Genomic DNA, 20,141 nt, shown 5'->3' on the forward strand with positions numbered 1-20,141 from the left:
TCTCCATCAGACCAATTAATTGATTTTTTTTTTCCACTGCTGAGAAAAAAGGAAAAAAATCTTTGCAAGAAAATAAGAAAGATACCTTAGTTGTTTGTTAGAAATACAGAGAAAGTTTTCATTAAAGAGGTCTGTGAGAAGAGATGCTATGTCTTGTGGCATGTTAGGTGAGTAAATATCTGACCTGAATATCCACAACTAACTAAACGTTGACTCCGAAGTCTTGGCCGTGGCTTTCGAAGGCCCTCCAATAACTTGTCTCTGAACTCCTCCCACTCTCCCCTCCATCCACTCCAGCTACGCTGGGTTCCTTGTTTTTTCAACAGATCAAGGGGACATCGTAACAGGTCTTTGCACTTCTCATTCCCAGGGCGGGAAATCCTCTGCCTCGAGACACCTGCACAGCTCACACCCTTGCTTCCTTCCAGTTTTTGCTCAAATGCCACCCAATCAAAGTCTTTCTCTGACTCTTCTATTTACAGTCATGTGTGTGCATGTGCACACACACACATCACTGTTCATCTACTTACCAAACTTCGTTTTCCTTTGTGGCACACATGACCACATGAGTTATACAATATATGCCTGTTGTTGTTTTAGTGGTGGAGGAGGAGGACAATTCAGAGACTTGAGAGTGTAAGCTCCATAACTTAGCAACTTGGGCTGCTAAGCTAATCACTCTATTTCCAGCCCCTTAAACAGCCAGGTTTTCAACAATAACCATTGAATGAATAATCCAAAGAATAAACGAATCACATCTCACTGACTTGGCAGGTGATGATTGGCTGAAGCCGCCACTTGGTTAATTTTCCATGAAAGGTAGTAGGATGAAAGAGAAGAGTGACACCCTGTTCAGGTAGGGTTTTCTCTTAGGTCCGGATAGATCTACTGTGGTTTTGACTCTGTGTGAAAAGACTGTCATTTCACCTCATCTAACAGCTGCCCAGTCACACAGACAGGGTTGTGCTCTGTGTATAGTAGATGCTTTGAGTAATAGGTCATGGTACTCAGGTTTCAAATCAGGCTGATTATTAAAGTAAAAACCTTTTATTGGGTATTAAAGGGAATTCAAGCCTGGGATTTGGATTTTAAGGGGTGGGAATAGCATCTTTTTGATGTTGGTGTTGTCTGTTTTTTAAACCCTTTAAAAAATTGAGATGTAATTGGCATGTAGACTGTATTAGTTTTAGATGTATAACAATAATGATTTGATATTTAAATACATCATGAAATGATCCTCACAATAGTCTAGTTAAGATTCATCACCACACATAGTTACAAAACATTTTTATTCTTGAGATGAGAAATTTTAGGACCTTCTCTCTTAGCTACTAGAGGCCCAGTGCATGAATTCGTGCACATTGAAAGGAAATTAATTAGAAGAAATATTTTAATATCGTTATTCGCCCTTTCTCTATAATAGAAGTGACCACCAAATTCACAATTGACAATGACAGATTGAAACACACTTGTACGATTGGTGCCAGTGAGAGCTTTATATGTATTGTGCATGCGTGAATCAATTTAGCCTTTTATATATATAGAATAAACTTGTTTAATTAGAACTACTTTTTAATTTAGCTAAATGTTTCAAGCTCAGTGAAGCACCCCAACTTCTCTTTCAGGTAATTGTCAGCAACATAGTAGAAAATATCAACATGAAACAGATTATTATTGTAGATCACGCAGGGAAAACAAAGGGTAAAATATTTAACTGCAGCAGTGTTTGACTATATTCTGTGCACTGAGAAACCTGAAGTCCTTTTCAAGGTCCACCATTTCTTACTTCTTTTCAGTCAGGTCAAGTTTCTAAGCTTTCTAAATCTCTGTTTTCTGGCTAATGAAAAGAAAATAGGATTCCACACTAATCCATGACTTCTGTGAGGATCAAATGAGATGAGGCAGGGGAAAACGCTTCACAGACATTTGGTTAAAATGTAAAATGTTTCCACCTGGCTATAAAATAAGTCATGTTCATGAGCTGAAGAAACTCCAAGAAAGCTAGTTGCTGGGGACAGAAGCTGGGCATTGCTATGTGACATCATTACTCAGCACCCACAGCCATCGTTTGTGGGCTGGGCTGGGCTGTAGGCCACATTTTGTGTCATGGGTCTTGGCAGCATTGGCTGTAATTTGATAGGATGTCACTCTGGGGTGGTGGTAGGGCCTGTATCCCACTTGGGGGAAGCCGAGTATTGCTTTGTGGGTGCCAGGTCTGTAGTCCCGTTTCTCTGCAAATGGCCAGTGTGTGTCATGGTAGCTTCTGTGTTGAGCGTCTGCCCCCTGATGGTCAGTGCACATCATAGCCACTGGTCGGATGGTCAAACACTTAGCATGTTAGATTTTTATATATATTTAATCATTATAGTGTATGTTACATCCCTAGGATTTATTTATTTTGTAACTTGAAGCTTGTATCTTTGACTTCCTTTACCCATTTGCTCACCCAAACCCTTCCTGGACTCTGATAACCACCAATAAACCGTTCTCTGTATCTGTGAGCTTGGTCTTTCTGTTTCTGGCTTATAAGTAAGATCATACAATATTTGTCTTTCTCTGTCTGACTTATTTCACTTAACATAATGTCCTTAAGGCCCATCCATATAGTGGAAAATAGCAAGATTTTCTTCTTTTCATGGCTAATATTCCAGTAATCTCATCTTTGAATTCCACAAATCATTAAAGGATTTATGATCTTTGTAATTAACTCTTAATTTATAATTTACTTTTACCCTTGCTTTTCCTCTTATTTCCTGTTTTGATTTTTCTTTTTAACCACTCATTAATATGTTTACCAGAGATAAACTTGGAAAGAGATGAAACCTGTTTATTATCTTTGGGTATTATTTTGATATAGTGTCACTCCCACTCTGACCTCTTGTTTGGGTACTTTCTGAATTACTTAGCAAGGTTATGTCTCTTCTGAATACCTTTTAGTTTTACTTAGCCCCAGCTTGACCTGCATTTGCTAAGTAACATGAGTTTTCATTGTCTCTGCTTAAAGAAATGGTATGTGAGATGTATGATGGATGCACATACCAACATACCTCATGTGATCTTCCTATATATGTCACATCATTTCTCCCATTAATTTTCAAAAACATTTGACCTTTAGAGATCTAGGATTTGTCCACATGGAAAAGGAGGGCTAACAGTATTGTTTCCTCTTCGATTGCTTTCCCCAAGGCCACAGAATGGGACCTGGCTTCTCCATTCTGTCAGCTTCACTTAGGTCTTCTGAGACTTCCCGTATGCCACTCTTGAAATACAGAACACTTGATAACGTATTTTCCTATTTACTCCTGCACAATTTCTCGACCTCTTTATAATAGACTTGTTTCTCATCTTTGATCACTTTTGTAAATGCTTCTGTTTTTTCCTTTTTTAAAATAACAAATTTGTTGTGCCCAGGTAAATACTTTTTTCATCTCCTGAATAAACACAACATTATGTTATATATAGTTAAAGGATTACTAGGGATTTGGGGGCAGGTTTTAATAGACAGAAATGGAATAAAATTATTGCGTACTTTTAGGAGCAGTAAAATCATTATTGCTGCTCTGTTTGTAGTGAGTGGCTAACACTGGAAAGTTTATAGCTTTTTGATCAAAACAGATCCCATATCTGTAGTTCAGCCAAGCCAATCAACTCTCAAGTCATGTGCATAAAAAACATTTTGTTCTGGTTTTAGTTTATTTTCTCAGTGATGTGTGCTATGGAACTATGAACAGATGGCTACCTAATGACCTGAGCCTTTGCTTAAGGCATCGAACTAGTTACTCTTGAAGGTATGGAAATTTTGCCTGGTCTCATGCCTGTTCCAAGGGAAATCTGATAGCATGGTTCTTATGATTTGATTAATCAATGGTTAATAAATTTAATAAGTGTGTAATTTTTGTTTTATTGGATAGAAATGTCTTTCAAGTGATTTTTCCCCCCTCTAGGGTAAAAGTGGTTCATGCTTAAAATTAAAATTTTATATTGAGGTCCCACCAAAATAATTAAACATTACCCTAAATAACTCAAAACACTGGATTTTATTAAAACATATTTTTATGTGTATTTTAAAAAATTATGGCACTGCTTTCTCTCAGAATATGTGCAATTAAACTTTTTTCTTAGAATTCTATATTTAAAATTTTGATCACTAAAATCATATATATTGATTTTTAATCTCTTCCTTTTTAAGAATATTCAAATGAACTATGTAGAAGTAATTTACCATTTGATAGATGGCCGGCTTTGTTTGGTAGCCTCACTATCATAATTGAGGCATGAAATCCTTTAAGGTCTCTTCAGAGAAGGTTTGATAATTTCTTTCTTTCTCTTTTTCTTGCTTTTTATAAACTATTTATTTTTTTGCATTAGACTTGATCTATACAGTCAACCTGCCACATGAAACTGTAAGGTTTTTAAGATCATGTGCGATTGATTGTTTGACGTTAACTGAGCCTAGAGTTGGCTTATAGCACAGGCCCAGTGAATGTTTGTTCAATGAAGAACTGATATAAAATAAATGTAGAAATATAAAATGATTATAGCTAGTAGTAAAGCCTTAATTCCTTGACCCTATATAAATCAATTTATCAGAATATTTAAATAATTAATATGAGATAAGGTCTGAAGATGGTGTCTCGTAGATCAATATTTTGGCCTCTCTGATTAGAATTTTGATGACTTTGTAAACTCCTTCATACAACTGTAGGCTTTTAATTCAGCATCCATAGTGAAAGAGGTTAAAAATTTGAATGATTTAAATTGAGAAAATATATTGCACCTTAAGTAAGAGATATAGAAGAGATGAGGAAATGAATGAGCAATCAGAGGAAATGAATGAACAGTCAAACTCTGGTATCTTTTATTTATTTTTTAAAAAAATATATTTTTATTGATTTCAGAGAGTAAGAGAGAGAGGAAAAGATAGAAACATCAATGATGAGAGACAATCATTGATCAGCTGCTCCCCTACATACTCCCTACTGGGCATCGAGCCCGCAACCTGGGCATGTGCCCTTAACCGGAATTGATCCCAGGACCTTCAATTTGCAGGCTGATGCTCTATCCACTGAGCCAAACCAACTAGAGCATTTTTATTTATTTTTAATTTTGGAGAGAGAGGGAGAAACATGGATGTGAGAGCATAACATCAATTGAGGGATTGAATCCACAACCGGGTCATGTGCTCTGACCAGGAAAGGGCGACCTTTTCGTGTACGGGAGACATGGTGAGCATTGCCAGCCATTGTCATCTTTTCATGCTCATTCCAGTCCCCTTCATCTTTGTCCTTTCTCAGGTGCTAACTCTGTCTAGTTCGAGGAGCCCTTTTCTCACCCCACCATTCTCTAGAGCACATGTGTCAAACACAAGGCCCGCGGGCCAAATCCAGCCCGCCAGGCCTTGCAATGTGGCCCGCACCACACTGTCATCACTGCACTCCGCTGTCAGTTTATGACATTGTCAGTTTATGACTGTTCAGTAAACCATTCAGCCCGCGATTTAGGCTGGATTTTAGATTTTGGACCCTTTTCTGATTGAGTTCGACACCCCTACTCTAGAGTATTCCACTCCTGCTTCTGGAATTGTGATGCGTATCTTTTATAAAATAAATATCTCGTCTCTCTTTTTTTTGTGTGTGTGGTCTAACTTTTGGGATATTAACACTCAGATCTGTTTTTCCTGACAGCTGGCAAACTTCCCCAGGCTGTGCGAGGAAACGGAGCGGATTGTGGCAAACCACATTCGGGAGCGGGAAGGGAAGACCAAGGACCAGGTGAGGAGAGGCCTTCCCTGCTGGCAGGGGCCTCATGGGGAGTGTAAGGTCTCCCCAAGGAGATCTGCTGGTCTCCACCAGTCGGCATTGTAATGGGAAAAAGAACAGTTAGAACACAACCACATACGTTTATTTTTTTATTTATTGATAAATTTTATACATATGTTGCTATACTAACATCTTGTGTATGTTAGGGATATAAACAAATATAAAGACTTTAGAAGAATTAAAAACACAGTAATAGGAGTTCCATTATTTTTTCTCTCACCACCCCATAGGTCATAATGTGTACCCCAAGAATGTATACAGCCCACTTTGAAAACCACTAATCCAGAAACAGAGCACTTTTTCTTATTTAAGACAGGGTTTTTAAAATTTTAATGGGCCCAGAGATGGGAGCCAAGATAGTCCTAAATTCCTAAAATGCTATGCAAAATGTTCAGTGTTCTGATTTTCTTTGAGAATAATGGACAAAGCTATTCTTTAGCATACCCAGGGAACCTTTCATTGAAAAAGAAAAACTTTTCAGAACAGTTCCTTTAAACATTTCTAAACTATTTTGTAGAAGAATATGGTGTGTAAGGATTGACCTTGACATTCCAGCTTGGCTCTGTGAATCCAAAAGATTCTTTTCAAGTGAAGATAACTCATTAAAAAAAAAGGGAAGAACTCCAGGAAGATAAAAGCTTCTTAAATTTAGGTGGATTTCCCCCCCTGTTATTTATAAGACATTATAATGGGGAACAAGACGGTTTTCAGATGCTGGTAGGGGCCAGGACACAGCTGCAGGTGTGACAGCAGCGCAAGTACTCTGTGCTCACAAAGTCACAGCTTGTCTTTGTCAAATCACTCTAGGACCTGTTTTCTCATCTATGTGACATGGGATGTATGTGACCTGGGGAAGTTATTATTGCAAGATTTTGTGGGCAGAGGAGGAAAGCAGAATAGAAGAGAGAGAGAGAGAAAGAGCACAGGGAACACATGCAGTGGAGGCTGAGGTGAAAGGGTCGGGTGGGGTAGAGGGACAAAGTGGAGGGTGGGGCTGGAGGCCCAGCAGCACTGTTCTCACACTGAGCTGCAGATTCATCACTGTTGATCTTAGTGCTTTGAAAGTTTATTAACCATTATTCATAGTTTTCACTTGTTTTCCAACATTCACACCTACGGAGAGCCAAAAGTGGAGCAAATGGGCTTGGTGACTTAGCAGGGATAAATAAAATCAATGTTAACTCAGGAGCCAGTGAAATCAAGCCCACATATGTCATGCTGAGCCCCGAAGTTTCCCCACACCTAATGTCATGGCTGCTGCCCGACCAAGAACACTGAGGTGCTAGTGTCATCTGTGCTAGAACTGACTTTGGGTCAATAGATAGCCATTTTAATTTAGTGGCTTTATTCTAGAAAATTTAAATAATACTATTTCCTACTTAGCTCTTTGGAGAGATAACAGTATTTAGGGAAAAGTGGTATCATTATTATCTGTGTATTCATATCTAACTGAGTTAGCATTAGCTTCCTGTTTCTTAGCATTGTTAGGGCTGTGGGCCCCAAATTCCCCTGGCCCGAGTTCAAACCCAGATCTTCCTAAAAAACAAAGAAACAAAGAAACAAACAAACAACGTATGTGGCCATCTTCCCACTTCGGCTTCCTCACCTTCAAGTGGGATCATGATGGTAGTTGACTCGTAGGCATTTTGAGAGGATGAGACGCAATAACCCAAATATGGCTGCAGCTCATCCGTCATTTTAGTTGTTTTTCCCCAAGAGCCATGATACAGTGGGTATGAGGAAGAATGACCTTTTCTCCTTGCAAGGGACCTTGTCTTTCCTCTGCACCTCTTAGGTGCTGATTAATCAACTCTCCAAGGGGGGGATGAGATGGGTGGGTGTCTCCTACCAAGTGACTACCTCAGGTGGCCCAAGGAAGCTAACACTTGCCCTAGGTGGAAGCATGCCTGGTTCAGCTTTGTGAACATGTCCATTTGCACAGCTCTCACATCTACGTCCTGCCCTCCATATTGCCTTGGTGCCCTCCTCCTCCCTCTCCTCCCCACCGACCCCCATAGTGTTCGAGTGGCCAGTGTCCTCAGGCCTCTGCACTAAAACTGATTAGCAATGTTTATACACACACACATATATATACATATATACCTTACCTAATAAAAGAGAAACATGCAAATTAACCATCACTCTGCTATGCCCACAGCCAATCAGAATGAGTATGCAAATTAACCCAACAAAGATGGATGTTCATTTGCATATGTAGGTGCAGAGCAGTGTGAAGCCTGCTATGAGGGGAAGGGGGGTGCAGCTGAGAGAGCTACTGGAATGGTGCTCTGGACAGAAGTGATGACTTGCTGGCTCCCAACTGCCTGGGAGCAGGGACATGACAGCTCCCAGGTGGCTGCGGGGTGGCTGGGGAGCCAGGACATGCCAGCTCTCCGGTGGCTGGGAGTGAAGCCAGGGGAAGGAAGGCCTATTCTTGCACGAATATTGTGCAACAGGCCTCTAGTATATATATATATATATATATATATATTTTAAATGGAACTATTACAAACTTCTGCTCTGGTAGCTTTGTGGGAGGAAAAATTCTTCAAAATTAAAAATAAGGAAACCCATAAATCAGTCTGTGAATTTTTTTCTAAAACAAAGGGCTTTTGAGTACCTGTATGTGCCTGCAATTATTCCAGGTGCTCCCAAACATGAGAGTGTATGTTGAAGTGGTTGGCTTTGTGGGCGATGACTGCCCCCAAGGATAGCTTTACTTTTTTTCAACTCCAAATTCAGTAACAGGGGGTGAGAAAGGCACTGAGAAACTCTGGGAAAATGAAAAAAGTGAGAAAAAATGTACTCTTTTCATTCCCCATATGTGACCTGGCTCTTTTCCTAGGATGAACACAGACTCCTAGTTTCCAGGAATATGAATGAGAACAGCCGTAGTTTTTATTTTTTCCACTTTTTTTTTTTTCCTACACTGCAGTCCAAGTTAATATGTGAGAACGCCCAAGACATTTACAACAACCTTGGCAATGTTGAAAATTATGTAGATATTTTGCTCTTTATGTTGGTAACAATTGACTTGTGCTTCAATTTGATGTGTTTTTTCCCCCCCATACAAACTCCTGACCAAGTAGATTTGAGAGTATAACAGAACCTGGCTTCGGTATAGGAAGAATAGAGGCACTACCATAGATAATCTAATAAAGATCACTCTTCCTAACTCTTCAGTTGCCTTCATTTACAGGAGAAACTAAATTATCTGATGGTAGGAAATTTTTCACACAAATATGATGTTTCTGACCCAGTAGCTTTAACTTTATGTTTGAAAGTGATGGTGAGTTTGGGGTGATCCATTTACTCATTTTGGAAGGTCCTCTTGGGACTCACAGCAAGATTTGGTGAGGGGACCAGCTGAGATTCCCCACAAAAACAGAGTCTCAGAGCCCACCGCATTGGGTAGTGCATGAGAAACCATGTCCACATACTAATTACATGGAAATAAGTTGTGCACTTGAAAACAAGCTGTTGTTCAGAGCTGGGAGATAGTTCTGAAATATACAGCCACAGGGATTTATCAGACACTTGCTATGTGTATTGTGCTAGGTTCTGGGGATCAAGTGGTGAACAAGACACATGTAATCCCTGTTCCTCGGAAGCTGACAAGGGATGCAAACGGAATTGGTGCTAAACACCACACATATGAAGTGTAGGCTGCAGTATACGTAAAATATGACACGTAGGCTACATGAGAGTAATATCATCATTCATCCTGGAGTGGGGTGAGGATCATGGAAGAAGTCTTCCCCAAGAAAGTTCCCACAGGGGAGCAATCTGTAGACTATGTCAGTGAGCTTCATCATGAGTGCTCTGCTGCACTCCAGTGTCACCTTCCGTGTAAGGAGGCAGCGTGGGGTCATCGCGGTCATTAAAAGTTCATTCAACAAAGCCTAAGAGCAGAGCTCTGGAGCTACATAGGCAAGAATTCTTAAGCATTGTTCTCTACCAACAAAACTCAGCATTCTAGAAAGACATGGGGACTGTTGGGAGAACAAAATGGAAACTTAGGAAGGGGAGCGCAGTTTTGAGTAACTCTGGAATAAAGCTCTCCCACAGTTTCTGCGTGTCCCCCTCTCTTCTTGTTCTCTAAGTCTCCTTGTCTGCCTCTGAAGAATATCTTCTACAGAGGGCCCTTCCAAGTCTCGGACTTAGAGTTTATATAAATATCTTGTGATCAGTACATTTTCATGTTTACTGGAACATGTATCCAGTTCATTCTTTGACAAATCTTGGTTGGATTCATATGCTATTTCAGGCCGTGTTTTACTCTCTGGGATATAGCAGTGGCTACAGCAAATGGGGTACATAAAGACGACTTGTGAAAACTTCCTATGTCAGCTAGTGCTAGTGTTACAAGAGGAAAATGAACTCGAGTCATAGGACAGAGGGTAAGAAGACAGGATGGGCCGGGAGGATCCCCGATGAGGTGATCTTTTAGCAGAGAACTGACTGAAGTTTTGCTGTGATGATGACACTCATTGATCTCAAGAAGGCTTTCTATTTATTTGTATATTGCATTTTTGAGTGGGTCAATGAGATGCTTCTGCTTGCTTATAGGGAGCTGAATGAAATAGAAGAGGAGAGGAAAAACAGGAGAGGATATTGCTATTTTGGGGCTAACATATGGTGTCTATGGGAGAGAAAGCTCTGACAGCTCCTCACTGGCCTTCTTGCCATGTGTCCTTTTGTACATGTGTGTCCTGTTTCACATGCATGCCCTTCTTTTGAACACCAATCCTACATTTTAGAGGAAGAGAATAATTCTAGGTTCTATGTTACGTTGGCCAAGAGTGCATGCCTTAGCAGTTATAATGCTCTTGTCTTCTTGTGGGAATCAGACTTCTCATGGAGATGTTCAATTTCTAAATTTAGAGTAAAAATCACGAGTTTAATGAACCAAAAAATGAATGCCCCTTTTCATTTTCACTGAAGCATTCTTTAAAAAATTCTATGCAGATAATTTGCAGGCAATTGCTGACTTTAGTGTTTGAGAATATTTAAGATGTATTTCACTGAGGCGTTTCTCTTCGACTTACAGGTACTACTGTTGATTGACATCCAAGTCTCCTACATCAACACCAACCACGAGGATTTCATCGGCTTCGCAAAGTAGGTGGAAGGCTCGATTGCTGCGTGCGTTCCTCCTGCTGGTCTGTCCAGAATACACACTAGGAATTTCTCCCACAACCCCATCCCCTCTTGAGAGTGCATTCTGGGTCAAGGTTAAATCTGAGCAATCCTGTCAGAGAGGTGTGGGCCTTATGGCCGTGGGGCCATGCTCTCTCCATAAAGTAGTTGGCTCCTTGGCTGCCCAGCCTGTGGGTCACATGTGTCTTAGACAGTCATTGCTTTTGGATGACCATCCACAGTTTGTACTTGAACTCCCATAGATAAGCAGAAACAGATGCACATTTAAAGTATGCTTGGGAACAGTTTCTCACATTAATGTGAAATAGCAAGTGCTGTTCACAAGATACAGCTATTTCAATATTTTTAAGTTAGAATATAGAGCCTATTTTTTTTAAAAAAACGGTCTTTTGTGAACTTAGATGTAATTATAGGTGGGAACATTCTCTTTTTATAATATATATCTTATGTAAGCTTGTTTCTATAATATGTTGCTATTTTATCATACATGTATTTTATTATATTATTAATTTTTTTTTCTTTATTGATTTTGAGAGAGAAAGATGAAAAAACAACATTGATTTGTTGTTCCACTCACTTATGAATTCATTGATTTATTCTTGTATGTGCCCTGACTTGGAATTGAACCCAGAACCTTGACTTACTAAGACAATAACCAACTTAGGTACCGCCAGGGCTTGTTATATTCTATAATATTCTATCTCTACGTTCACAGATATCACTATTTAGATATTATGCTTAGTTATTCAGAGCTGGTTATTAGTGTGGCACTCACCATTTTTTCTTGCCCTACAGTGGAACTAGTTTTTGTTTGATTCTAACTCTAAAATGTAGTTGTGGCATGTATATGGTTCGAACTTCAAATATATAAGATATAGTCTATTTTCTATAAAAAAAATAAAGGGAACTATGTATTTGAACATGTATTCAAGAACAGGGGCAAATGAAAAATAAAACACAACAAAATGTAAAGCCAATCACAGTCTGATTGAAAAGAAACAGAATGTAAAACCATGTGATTTAGACCAATCCCTGGCTGAGGAACTGACAGACATGTTTTAGGGAGGAAAGGCTCAGTTATCCAACAGCAGATTGTCTCCTTATAAAATTGGCTGTGGTGGTGATGCCGAACCAATGGTGTACATATATTTGGAATCCAGTAGTGGCTACTGTTGTGCGGTAGATGTTTTTCCACTACTGTTTTGTCTGTGACCTGTATGTGGAAGTGTTAGAACACAGTGTTGATTTTGCTCCTATGGTCAGTTGTCTTGATAGTACACTGTCCACACAGACCCACCCATCCCTTTAGCCCCTATGACGCCCCCATCTGCACTGCTCACTTCCTCCTGTAGGTTCCCTGTGGGAGGAAGCCTGGACTCTGTGATGCCTCCTTGTCCATCATCCTGAAAGAGGGGACCTGAGAAATTCTGCCTGGTTTGCAGCATAGTCTGTGACTGCCATGTGGCCTGTGCCAAGCTCTTCTCTTTGGGGGAAAATACAAGAAAAAGAAAGAAAAAAAATAATCATTTTTGTCTGTTGGGAGTTTGCCTAATAATTGAAAAATATAGAGAAACACATGTAACATTTTAAGTTGGCACATTCTCCATTCCCTTCTCTTGCTTCCTTGAGGAATTGAGAAGAAAAACAAATCCTTGAGTAATTTTAAAGAACAGGAATGCTGCCTTTAAAAGTGATCTTTATTGATGACAAATGCTAGCTAGATGTAAACTCGAGCCCATAACTTAACAGTGTAAGGGACATTGCCACGCCACCTCATTGTGGTCTCCTGAGCCAAGGAGAAAATGTAGAAAAAGTCATAATCCACTTGGGAAAATTCAAATTTTGAACAAGTTTTATAACCAGTGCTACAACTTAAATTCCAGCCTAGACTCTTCTTGAAACACTTGCTTGATTACTTTTTAAACTTCTTTTCAAATGATAAATGATCCAGAGTTTACTTCACCTCAGAAGCTGTTTGACTATAGCATTATATTGACTAGGCTTTCAAAAGCATATAGTGTTGCAAATGTGAACACTTTCAAATACAACCTTTCTAATGCAGTCTCTGTAATCCGGGCGACTGCCCCCATTTTCCCAGCCCAGAGATAGACTACAAGCCCTTATGATGTTGGGGGAGAAAAAAGAAGCCTTGTTCAGAGACCATATTAGATGTGGGGCAGCTTTGCACATTTTACTTCCAGATGAAACTCGCACCTGAACTTCCTTTTGAAGGCCAGGTCTGGGAGTCAGCAGTCGGATCAGTTTTCCAGGATTTGCCGCTGATGAGCTTTGGGCTTTGCCAAGTCGCTTAGCCTTTCTGTAGCTCAGTTTGCTGCTCTATCAAGTGGAATAATAAATAATCCCCCATCGTATACCTTTTAGGATTGTCAGGAGATCAAATTAATGAGGTGTTGTGAAGCTGCTTTTGAGAACTGGGGTATAGTCTGTAAAAATGAGAAAGTGGTATACACACACACACACACACACAGATACACAGACATACACACACACAGATACACAGACACACACACACACACATACAGATACACAGACACACACACACACACACACACACACACACACACATTTCCACCTATTTGTTAAACACAGAGGAATTTGTATTTAATCCCTAATTTTACTTTGTTGTGAAATTGATGATTGGAGTATGATTGCCACTAGAATATTTTTAGACACCAATATTATCTCCAAATGTGATATTCTGCACTGAGAATCAGAGGTATAATAGATGTTCTTTCCATTGTACGCTGAGTTGGAGTACATTTCAGTGGGATTGAGATGAAGAAATGTTCATTTCATAATTACTTTGAGGGGTTGTGGTTTTTTTGTGTGTTTTTGAAAGTATGGTTGTAGCTATAAATTTTAAAGTTGGCAGGATTTCTGTTTTCATCAAGGAAGAAAAGTCAAGCCATACTTGAAGACAATTATGTAAGTATTTTTAAGTTCCAGAGATAGAAAATTAAGGTTTCAAGTTGAGGAAAAGAAGAATTTGTTTTATGAGATTTTTAGAGAATTGTCAAAAGAGGGGGAACCACCTCTAAGTTTATAGAATGGTGATGGGCATAGTATTCTACACATAATATTTTTTTTCTAAAAATTTTAAAAACAAAGTGTTCAAGGTAGAGTAATGGAGTAGGCATTCTCAGAGTAGTGTTCAGCATTTGCTCTGCCATGTTGAATACGTGGAACATTCCCCCCCCACCCCCCCCCCATTTCCCAGCTATTTGTTAAACACGGACCGTAAAATATGTACCATGTGTCATGGGTCCAAGTTAGCGCTGCTGTAGGCTTGCTTTGGAATTTCCTGATTTCTGAAAGCTCGATCTTTTAACTATAATATAGTTTCTGAACCTAAACATCCGGTCTTCCAGAAGAAAATGTCAACTTTCCTCATGATTTAAGGATTTTAATTTGTCATTGTTCCTTGTTAAAAAACAAGCAAATAGCCCCACAGTCTTTTTTATCTTTTTACACCATGTCACTAGTTTTTATTATATAAATATATATATATTTATTGATTTTTCACAGAGAGGAAGAGAGAGGGATAGAGAGTTAGAAACATCGATGAGAGAGAATCATCGATCAGCTGCCTCTTGCACACACCCTTCTGGGGATGTGCCCACAACCAAGGCACATGCCCTTGACCGGAATCGAACCCGGGACCTTTCAGTCCGCAGGCTGACGCTCTATCCACTGAGCCAAACCGGTTTCGGCTAATTTTTATTATTTAAGAAAACAAAGCTACTCCACTTGTTTCTTCATTCACTTTCCCTGTCTCAAGAATCCTGCTCTTTGAATAGGAAGGCCAACAAGGTTTTGTTAGCTGAATGCCCATGAAGGTGAGTTTTCAAACTGTCATGTTCTTTTGCATTTGTTCCCTGTGCAGGAGTTTTAACTTCTGACTTACTGAGATGTCAGCAGTTCAGTAGCTTACAAGCACATTTGGGCCCCAGATAGGAACCAGTAGACTAATGTTTTGATGACACCAGCATCAGACTAAGGTCTGTTTTTCCCTCTGCGGAGTAGGTCCCAGCACCCGTTTTCTCACAGTTGAAATGACACAGTGGACAGATTTCAGTGCTGGTTATATGAGCACCATGAAAATCTTTCGGGTTGTGATATTCATGATATCTCTTTCCTCATCCTCCGGAATGCCGGTTGCCATTTGCCTAAAGGCAGTATATATGTGAACCTTGGCCCCAATTCCAGAGACATCCTTCACAGCCTTCGTATATTTTTTCGTCATGTATAATCACATTTTATTATAACAGTGTTTCTAGTTTGTATTCTTACATGAGAACATTCTCTTGTGGAATCAAAGCCTAGGCCTTAGATTAGAACAAGATCCTTCTTTTGTCTCATATGCAAATTTAGGGATTAAAGGCAGGTGGAAATACAGACCTAAACAACTTGCCAAGGACAATCCAGAGTGCCACGTCTTCTAGTAAATTTTATGTTCCGGTGTTCCAAGCAATGTTTTAAAAATCAGTGGACTTCTACTATTCTCTTTCGTTCTCAGAGCTGTTATTTTGAATTTTATCTTCAGCCTTAAAATGGATCTTAGTAGATGAGTCATCCTTCTTTCGTAGGGCCCCACATCCTGGAGGCTTTTCTTAACATAATATTTAGCCTGAGACTGCACTGAGGATCTTGCAAGGGGGAGTACAACTTCTTTCTCCCTTTGGCTTCCATCCGATTGGAGGAGGCAGGCCGGCACGTGATACGTCACACTCTGGGGACTCTCAGCATGTTTTTATAATATCATTGGGGTAATAAAAGAACATTCTAAAAGAACTTTATTTCAGAGCAGTACTGTCCAATGATCTTTCTGAGATGATGGAAATATTTTCTATTCTGGGCTGTTCAGTACAGTAGCCACTAGCTGCATGTGACTATTGAGTGGTCGAACTGTGACTAATAAAACAGGAAGTGAGATGCAAATGAAATTCAATAATAAATCAAGTTTTAATTTCAATAGCCACATATGGCTATTAGCTACTGCATCGGATGGCACACTTGCAGAGTATGGAGAATCCAGCCCATTGCTCAGGGTCCTTCCATCTGTGGACCTTACTTAACTGATGGCTTGGTGGTAATCTGTGGTGGCTTCTAAAAGAGAAAAAGGGGGTAACTCTGTTCGCTGTTGCTAAGCAAACCCCCTGGCTCAGGAAAAAACAGCCAACTCTTTAATCCTCTATCTATAACGTATAGCGGATGGGCTTTCCCCTCCCATTGCCTTGGTTTGTATGTTGCCAGTTTGCTAGTATTTTCTCCATCATGGTTACTGCTGAAGTGTCTCCTCTATAAACTAAGCATGATGGTGGAGGGAGAGGCACAGCTGACACTTTCCGCGGAATCTGCATTTCCGAGCAACTCCATTTCCTTGGTTCATTTGAGCTCTCTTTAGGCTCATGTAGAGTCCACATTCCTCCTCCTCCTCCTCTGTCACTTCTACCTCATTTTTCAGCCCCTGCAATCTTGTTTTGACCACACTGCTCTGTTGAGACTGCTTCTGGCCAGACAAAATAGTTAATCCAATGGACAATTGTGAGTTCTTCATATGACACCATTCACCAGTGGTTTCAGTTACTAACTTATCTGATGACTATAAACCTAGATCTCTATTCCAGAACTCCTTCCTGTACTGGGTGCCATAGTCAGCTACATACGGGGGCATTTCTACTTATCCATCCTAGGGAAGCCTCAACTTGATTTTCCATAAACTCATCATCTAATCTTAAATCTACACCTCCTCCCTTGCTTCCACTCTCTGTGGGTGGTAACTTCCATAAACCATAAACCTGAGTGTCATTCGTTACTCCTTGTTCCCATCTTTGTTTCCTTCCATCTTTACCAAGTTCACTTGACTCTACCTCTATTCTAGTTTCTGAATTTGTCTAATCCTATCATCATTTATATCTTTCACAGAGTGCCCTGCAGATCGTTGGTGCCCTAAAATTCTTCTCTTGCATGGGTTACTGCAGGTCTCCCTGCCTCTTGCTATGTCCTTTATCATTGCTTCTGGATCCCCTATTACTTTTAGAATAAAGTTTAAACTCATCAGTATGATTTTCAAGGCTCTGTAGAAACTGCTTCTTACCTCTTCTTCCAACACTGTGCTAGGTAATGTCAATGGTGAGAGAGGTACAGAGGTCCTTTATCATTGCTTCTGGATCCCCTATTACTTTTAGAATAAAGTTTAAACTCATCAGTATGATTTTCAAGGCTCTGTAGAAACTGCTTCTTACCTCTTCTTCCAACACTGTGCTAGGTAATGTCAATGGTGAGAGAGGTACAACATACCATCAGTCATGGAGGAACAGACATTGTCAGAGAGGAATTAGAGACCTGCCTGACACAATCCTGTTTATATGATACAGGTGCAGACCAAGATCTTTGGGAATTCATGGGAAGGAGAGAGAACTGGAGGTTTCTAAGAAGGCCTAACACAGAAGAGGTTCTTGGTTGAACTTTGAAGGCTGGGCAGGACTTGCAGACAGAAGGAAGGGGGCTAGGCTGCCTGCTTTCTATCTTCTGTGCTTCAGACTCAGAATTTTTACAAAACACTGCTTTGATCATGCCATTTGCTGGCTCAGAAACTTTGAATACTTTTTCTGGCTCTACCATAACAGCCAAGTTCTCCTAATTGGCCCTCACATTCAGTTACTGTACTAGATGGCTTTTAAGGTAATTTATAACCCTGATTTTATGATTAGATAATTTTACTGTAATAGTTTTACATTCCACAACTTTTCTACGTGCCTCATTTTTTTGACCTCCTGGTGTTGCTGATACTACACCATTCTCCTGGAATGCACTCGGCTGTCTTCCTCTATTAAAATTTTACCTTTCTTCAAGATTTCTGTGAAAGTCTCAGATCACATCATACCAGAATAATCCCTTTTGTTTGTCTCTGATGCAGAGCAATTACCATGCATAGGATTTGTTTGAAAAATGGTTATAAACCCCTTGGCATACTCTCCTATGATTTCAATCTTTTGTTTTATATGCACATGGACAAAGACAGAAACTAGAAATGAACGTGCAAAAAACATTGAGCTACATGGTAACATGGGTTTCTTTTTCTTTGAATGTCTTTCAATGTGTTCTTATTTTTACTTAAATTTAAACCTCTTGTTATATACTTTTAAAATCATTATGTCTCAGAGCATTAAACCTAGTTCGGCTTCATGTATTTTAGGGTTCTAAAAAGCCTTCCACAGTGACTTGGTTGTACTAGGAATTTATACGCTTAACAACAAACACACACAATAAGAAGCTATGGGGTAATTATAGCTCACATGTGAAACAGAAGCACTTGGTTGCGGGGAGGGGGGCTTTGTATTACATTCTCACATGTTTACTTTTGTAGAGCTTATATTCTTCCTTTGTTCTTTGTATTTTTGTGTGTGTATCTCACCACCCACACTAGAGAAATTGTAGGCTTCTGATTACAGGGACCATACCTTATTCATGTCCATATCTTCCACATAGCTCCTTGCAGAGAGCTAGTGCTCTCAAATTTTTGTCAAGTGAAAACGTCACGCCTAGGTCTCTTTTCCAAGATGGCATATATAACCAGTTAAGGACCTATAAACAAGATTATGTCTAAAGGCTCAAGTTCACTTGCAAGTCTTTGCATGATTTCTCATGAACACATTTATAAATAAGTATTTTGAAATGATTTCAGTTCAGTTATCATTCATTCATAAAGATCATGATAAAGGGTGCTTTCTAGTGAGGCACTTAGTTTTTTATGATGTTACTTATGAAGTAACTTCAAGTACCTAAATATGTCATTAACAACATCTTTGGGTTTATGGGATGGGGCCAGTTGCTACAAAAAGGGTATTCTTTAGATGGAAAGTAAAGATGATTAGTATATGTTCTTAACTAACATTTGAGGTTGGCTATAAAATAAATCTACTTCCTTCTGCATGTTCTTACAAGTGCATTGTTTAGTAGATGAAGACTCTGTCAGAGGAAGTACCTTCACCTAGTGTAGCTCGTAAGCTTCTGAGAGGCATGTTGGATCTAAAAGGAACCTAAGAAACAGCTTGTCTGGTCCCTGACTTAATTCTGTCTCTCTGTCTTTTACACACACACACACACACACACACACACACACACACTCACATGCACACAATCTCACTTTACAGCTGAGAAACTGAGGGGCATTCAGGGCAGACTCTGCTCAGGTTGCACGAGGTGTCATTGAGAATCTCTTTATATCCAGTTGCTTTGTATCCATTCCTTTTTCTCTTGTTTGATTTTGAGGGGACCCTACACAGAATTCAAGGCCCCCAGTAGTTTGGGTCTGTTATAGTTTGCAGTTATCACCAGAAGTCAGTGATTTATTTTTAAACATCTTCTCTTTGGAAAACATGTGCACGCTAAGCACAGTGATGGTGCTTGGAAGAGGTGGCCATCCCTGGGAATAAGGCATGATTACATTATATGAGTAGTTTTTTTTTCATTTTTCCGAGAAGAGAGGAAAGCCTGCAGGGTAAAGATCTGAGGCCCCACGTGGACTAGTGCTGTAGGTCAAGCATGTCAAACTCAAGGGCTAACACGGGCCAAATAAACAAGATTTAAGTTTATGTGGGCCGCAAAAAAACAAAAGCTTCAATTTTCATAGAAACGTAGGTTTACTAATTAACATAAAATAATAGAACATTTTAATAAAAATTAATATTTTTTCTTGAATATTAACTTACCAGACACTGAATAACCGCACAAATTCATAAGCATAATGCAAATCTATTATTCTTGTTCTCTGAAATCGAAATATTTCCTGTTGTGCACACCAAACAAGTCAGTACAATACTAATGATGTGGCAATTGGCTGCTAAAATATTCACTGCTACTATTAGTGGAGAAAATGGTGTGCCTGTGCATAAGGGAAATTAATGCAACACAATTATAGTAATCAGTCATTAGTAAATGTTTGTTATTAATAATATATATAACAGGATACTGTAAAAATTAAGTTACAAAATTTTTATTAAAATATTTCTTACATACCACAAAAATATTCATTGTGGGCCACATAAGGCCTGTGGGCCATGAGTTTGACATGTTTGCTGTAGGCACACTTCATGTTCAGGGTCTGGCAGGCAGCCAGAAGGCAGTGTGGGTGCATCA

At 39.5% G+C, this 20,141-nt stretch overlaps 1 protein-coding gene across 7 annotated transcripts in view; it reads left to right on the forward strand.

Annotated features, from left to right (window-relative positions):
• The window catches only part of DNM3 (dynamin 3), a 359,120-nt gene that overhangs the window by 115,075 nt on the left and 223,904 nt on the right, over window positions 1-20,141 (forward strand). For all 7 annotated transcript variants that reach the window (XM_084865979.1, XM_084865978.1, XM_084865975.1 and 4 more), the window contains exons 11-12: window positions 5,685-5,771; window positions 10,870-10,940. In XM_084865979.1, the coding sequence (XP_084722105.1) occupies window positions 5,685-5,771; window positions 10,870-10,940 (158 nt within the window). The remainder of the gene's footprint in view (window positions 1-5,684; window positions 5,772-10,869; window positions 10,941-20,141) is intronic.

The sequence above is a fragment of the Pipistrellus hanaki genome (assembly GCF_964339955.1).
Source record: "Pipistrellus hanaki genome assembly, chromosome: 18".
Taxonomy (NCBI): domain Eukaryota; kingdom Metazoa; phylum Chordata; class Mammalia; order Chiroptera; family Vespertilionidae; genus Pipistrellus; species Pipistrellus hanaki.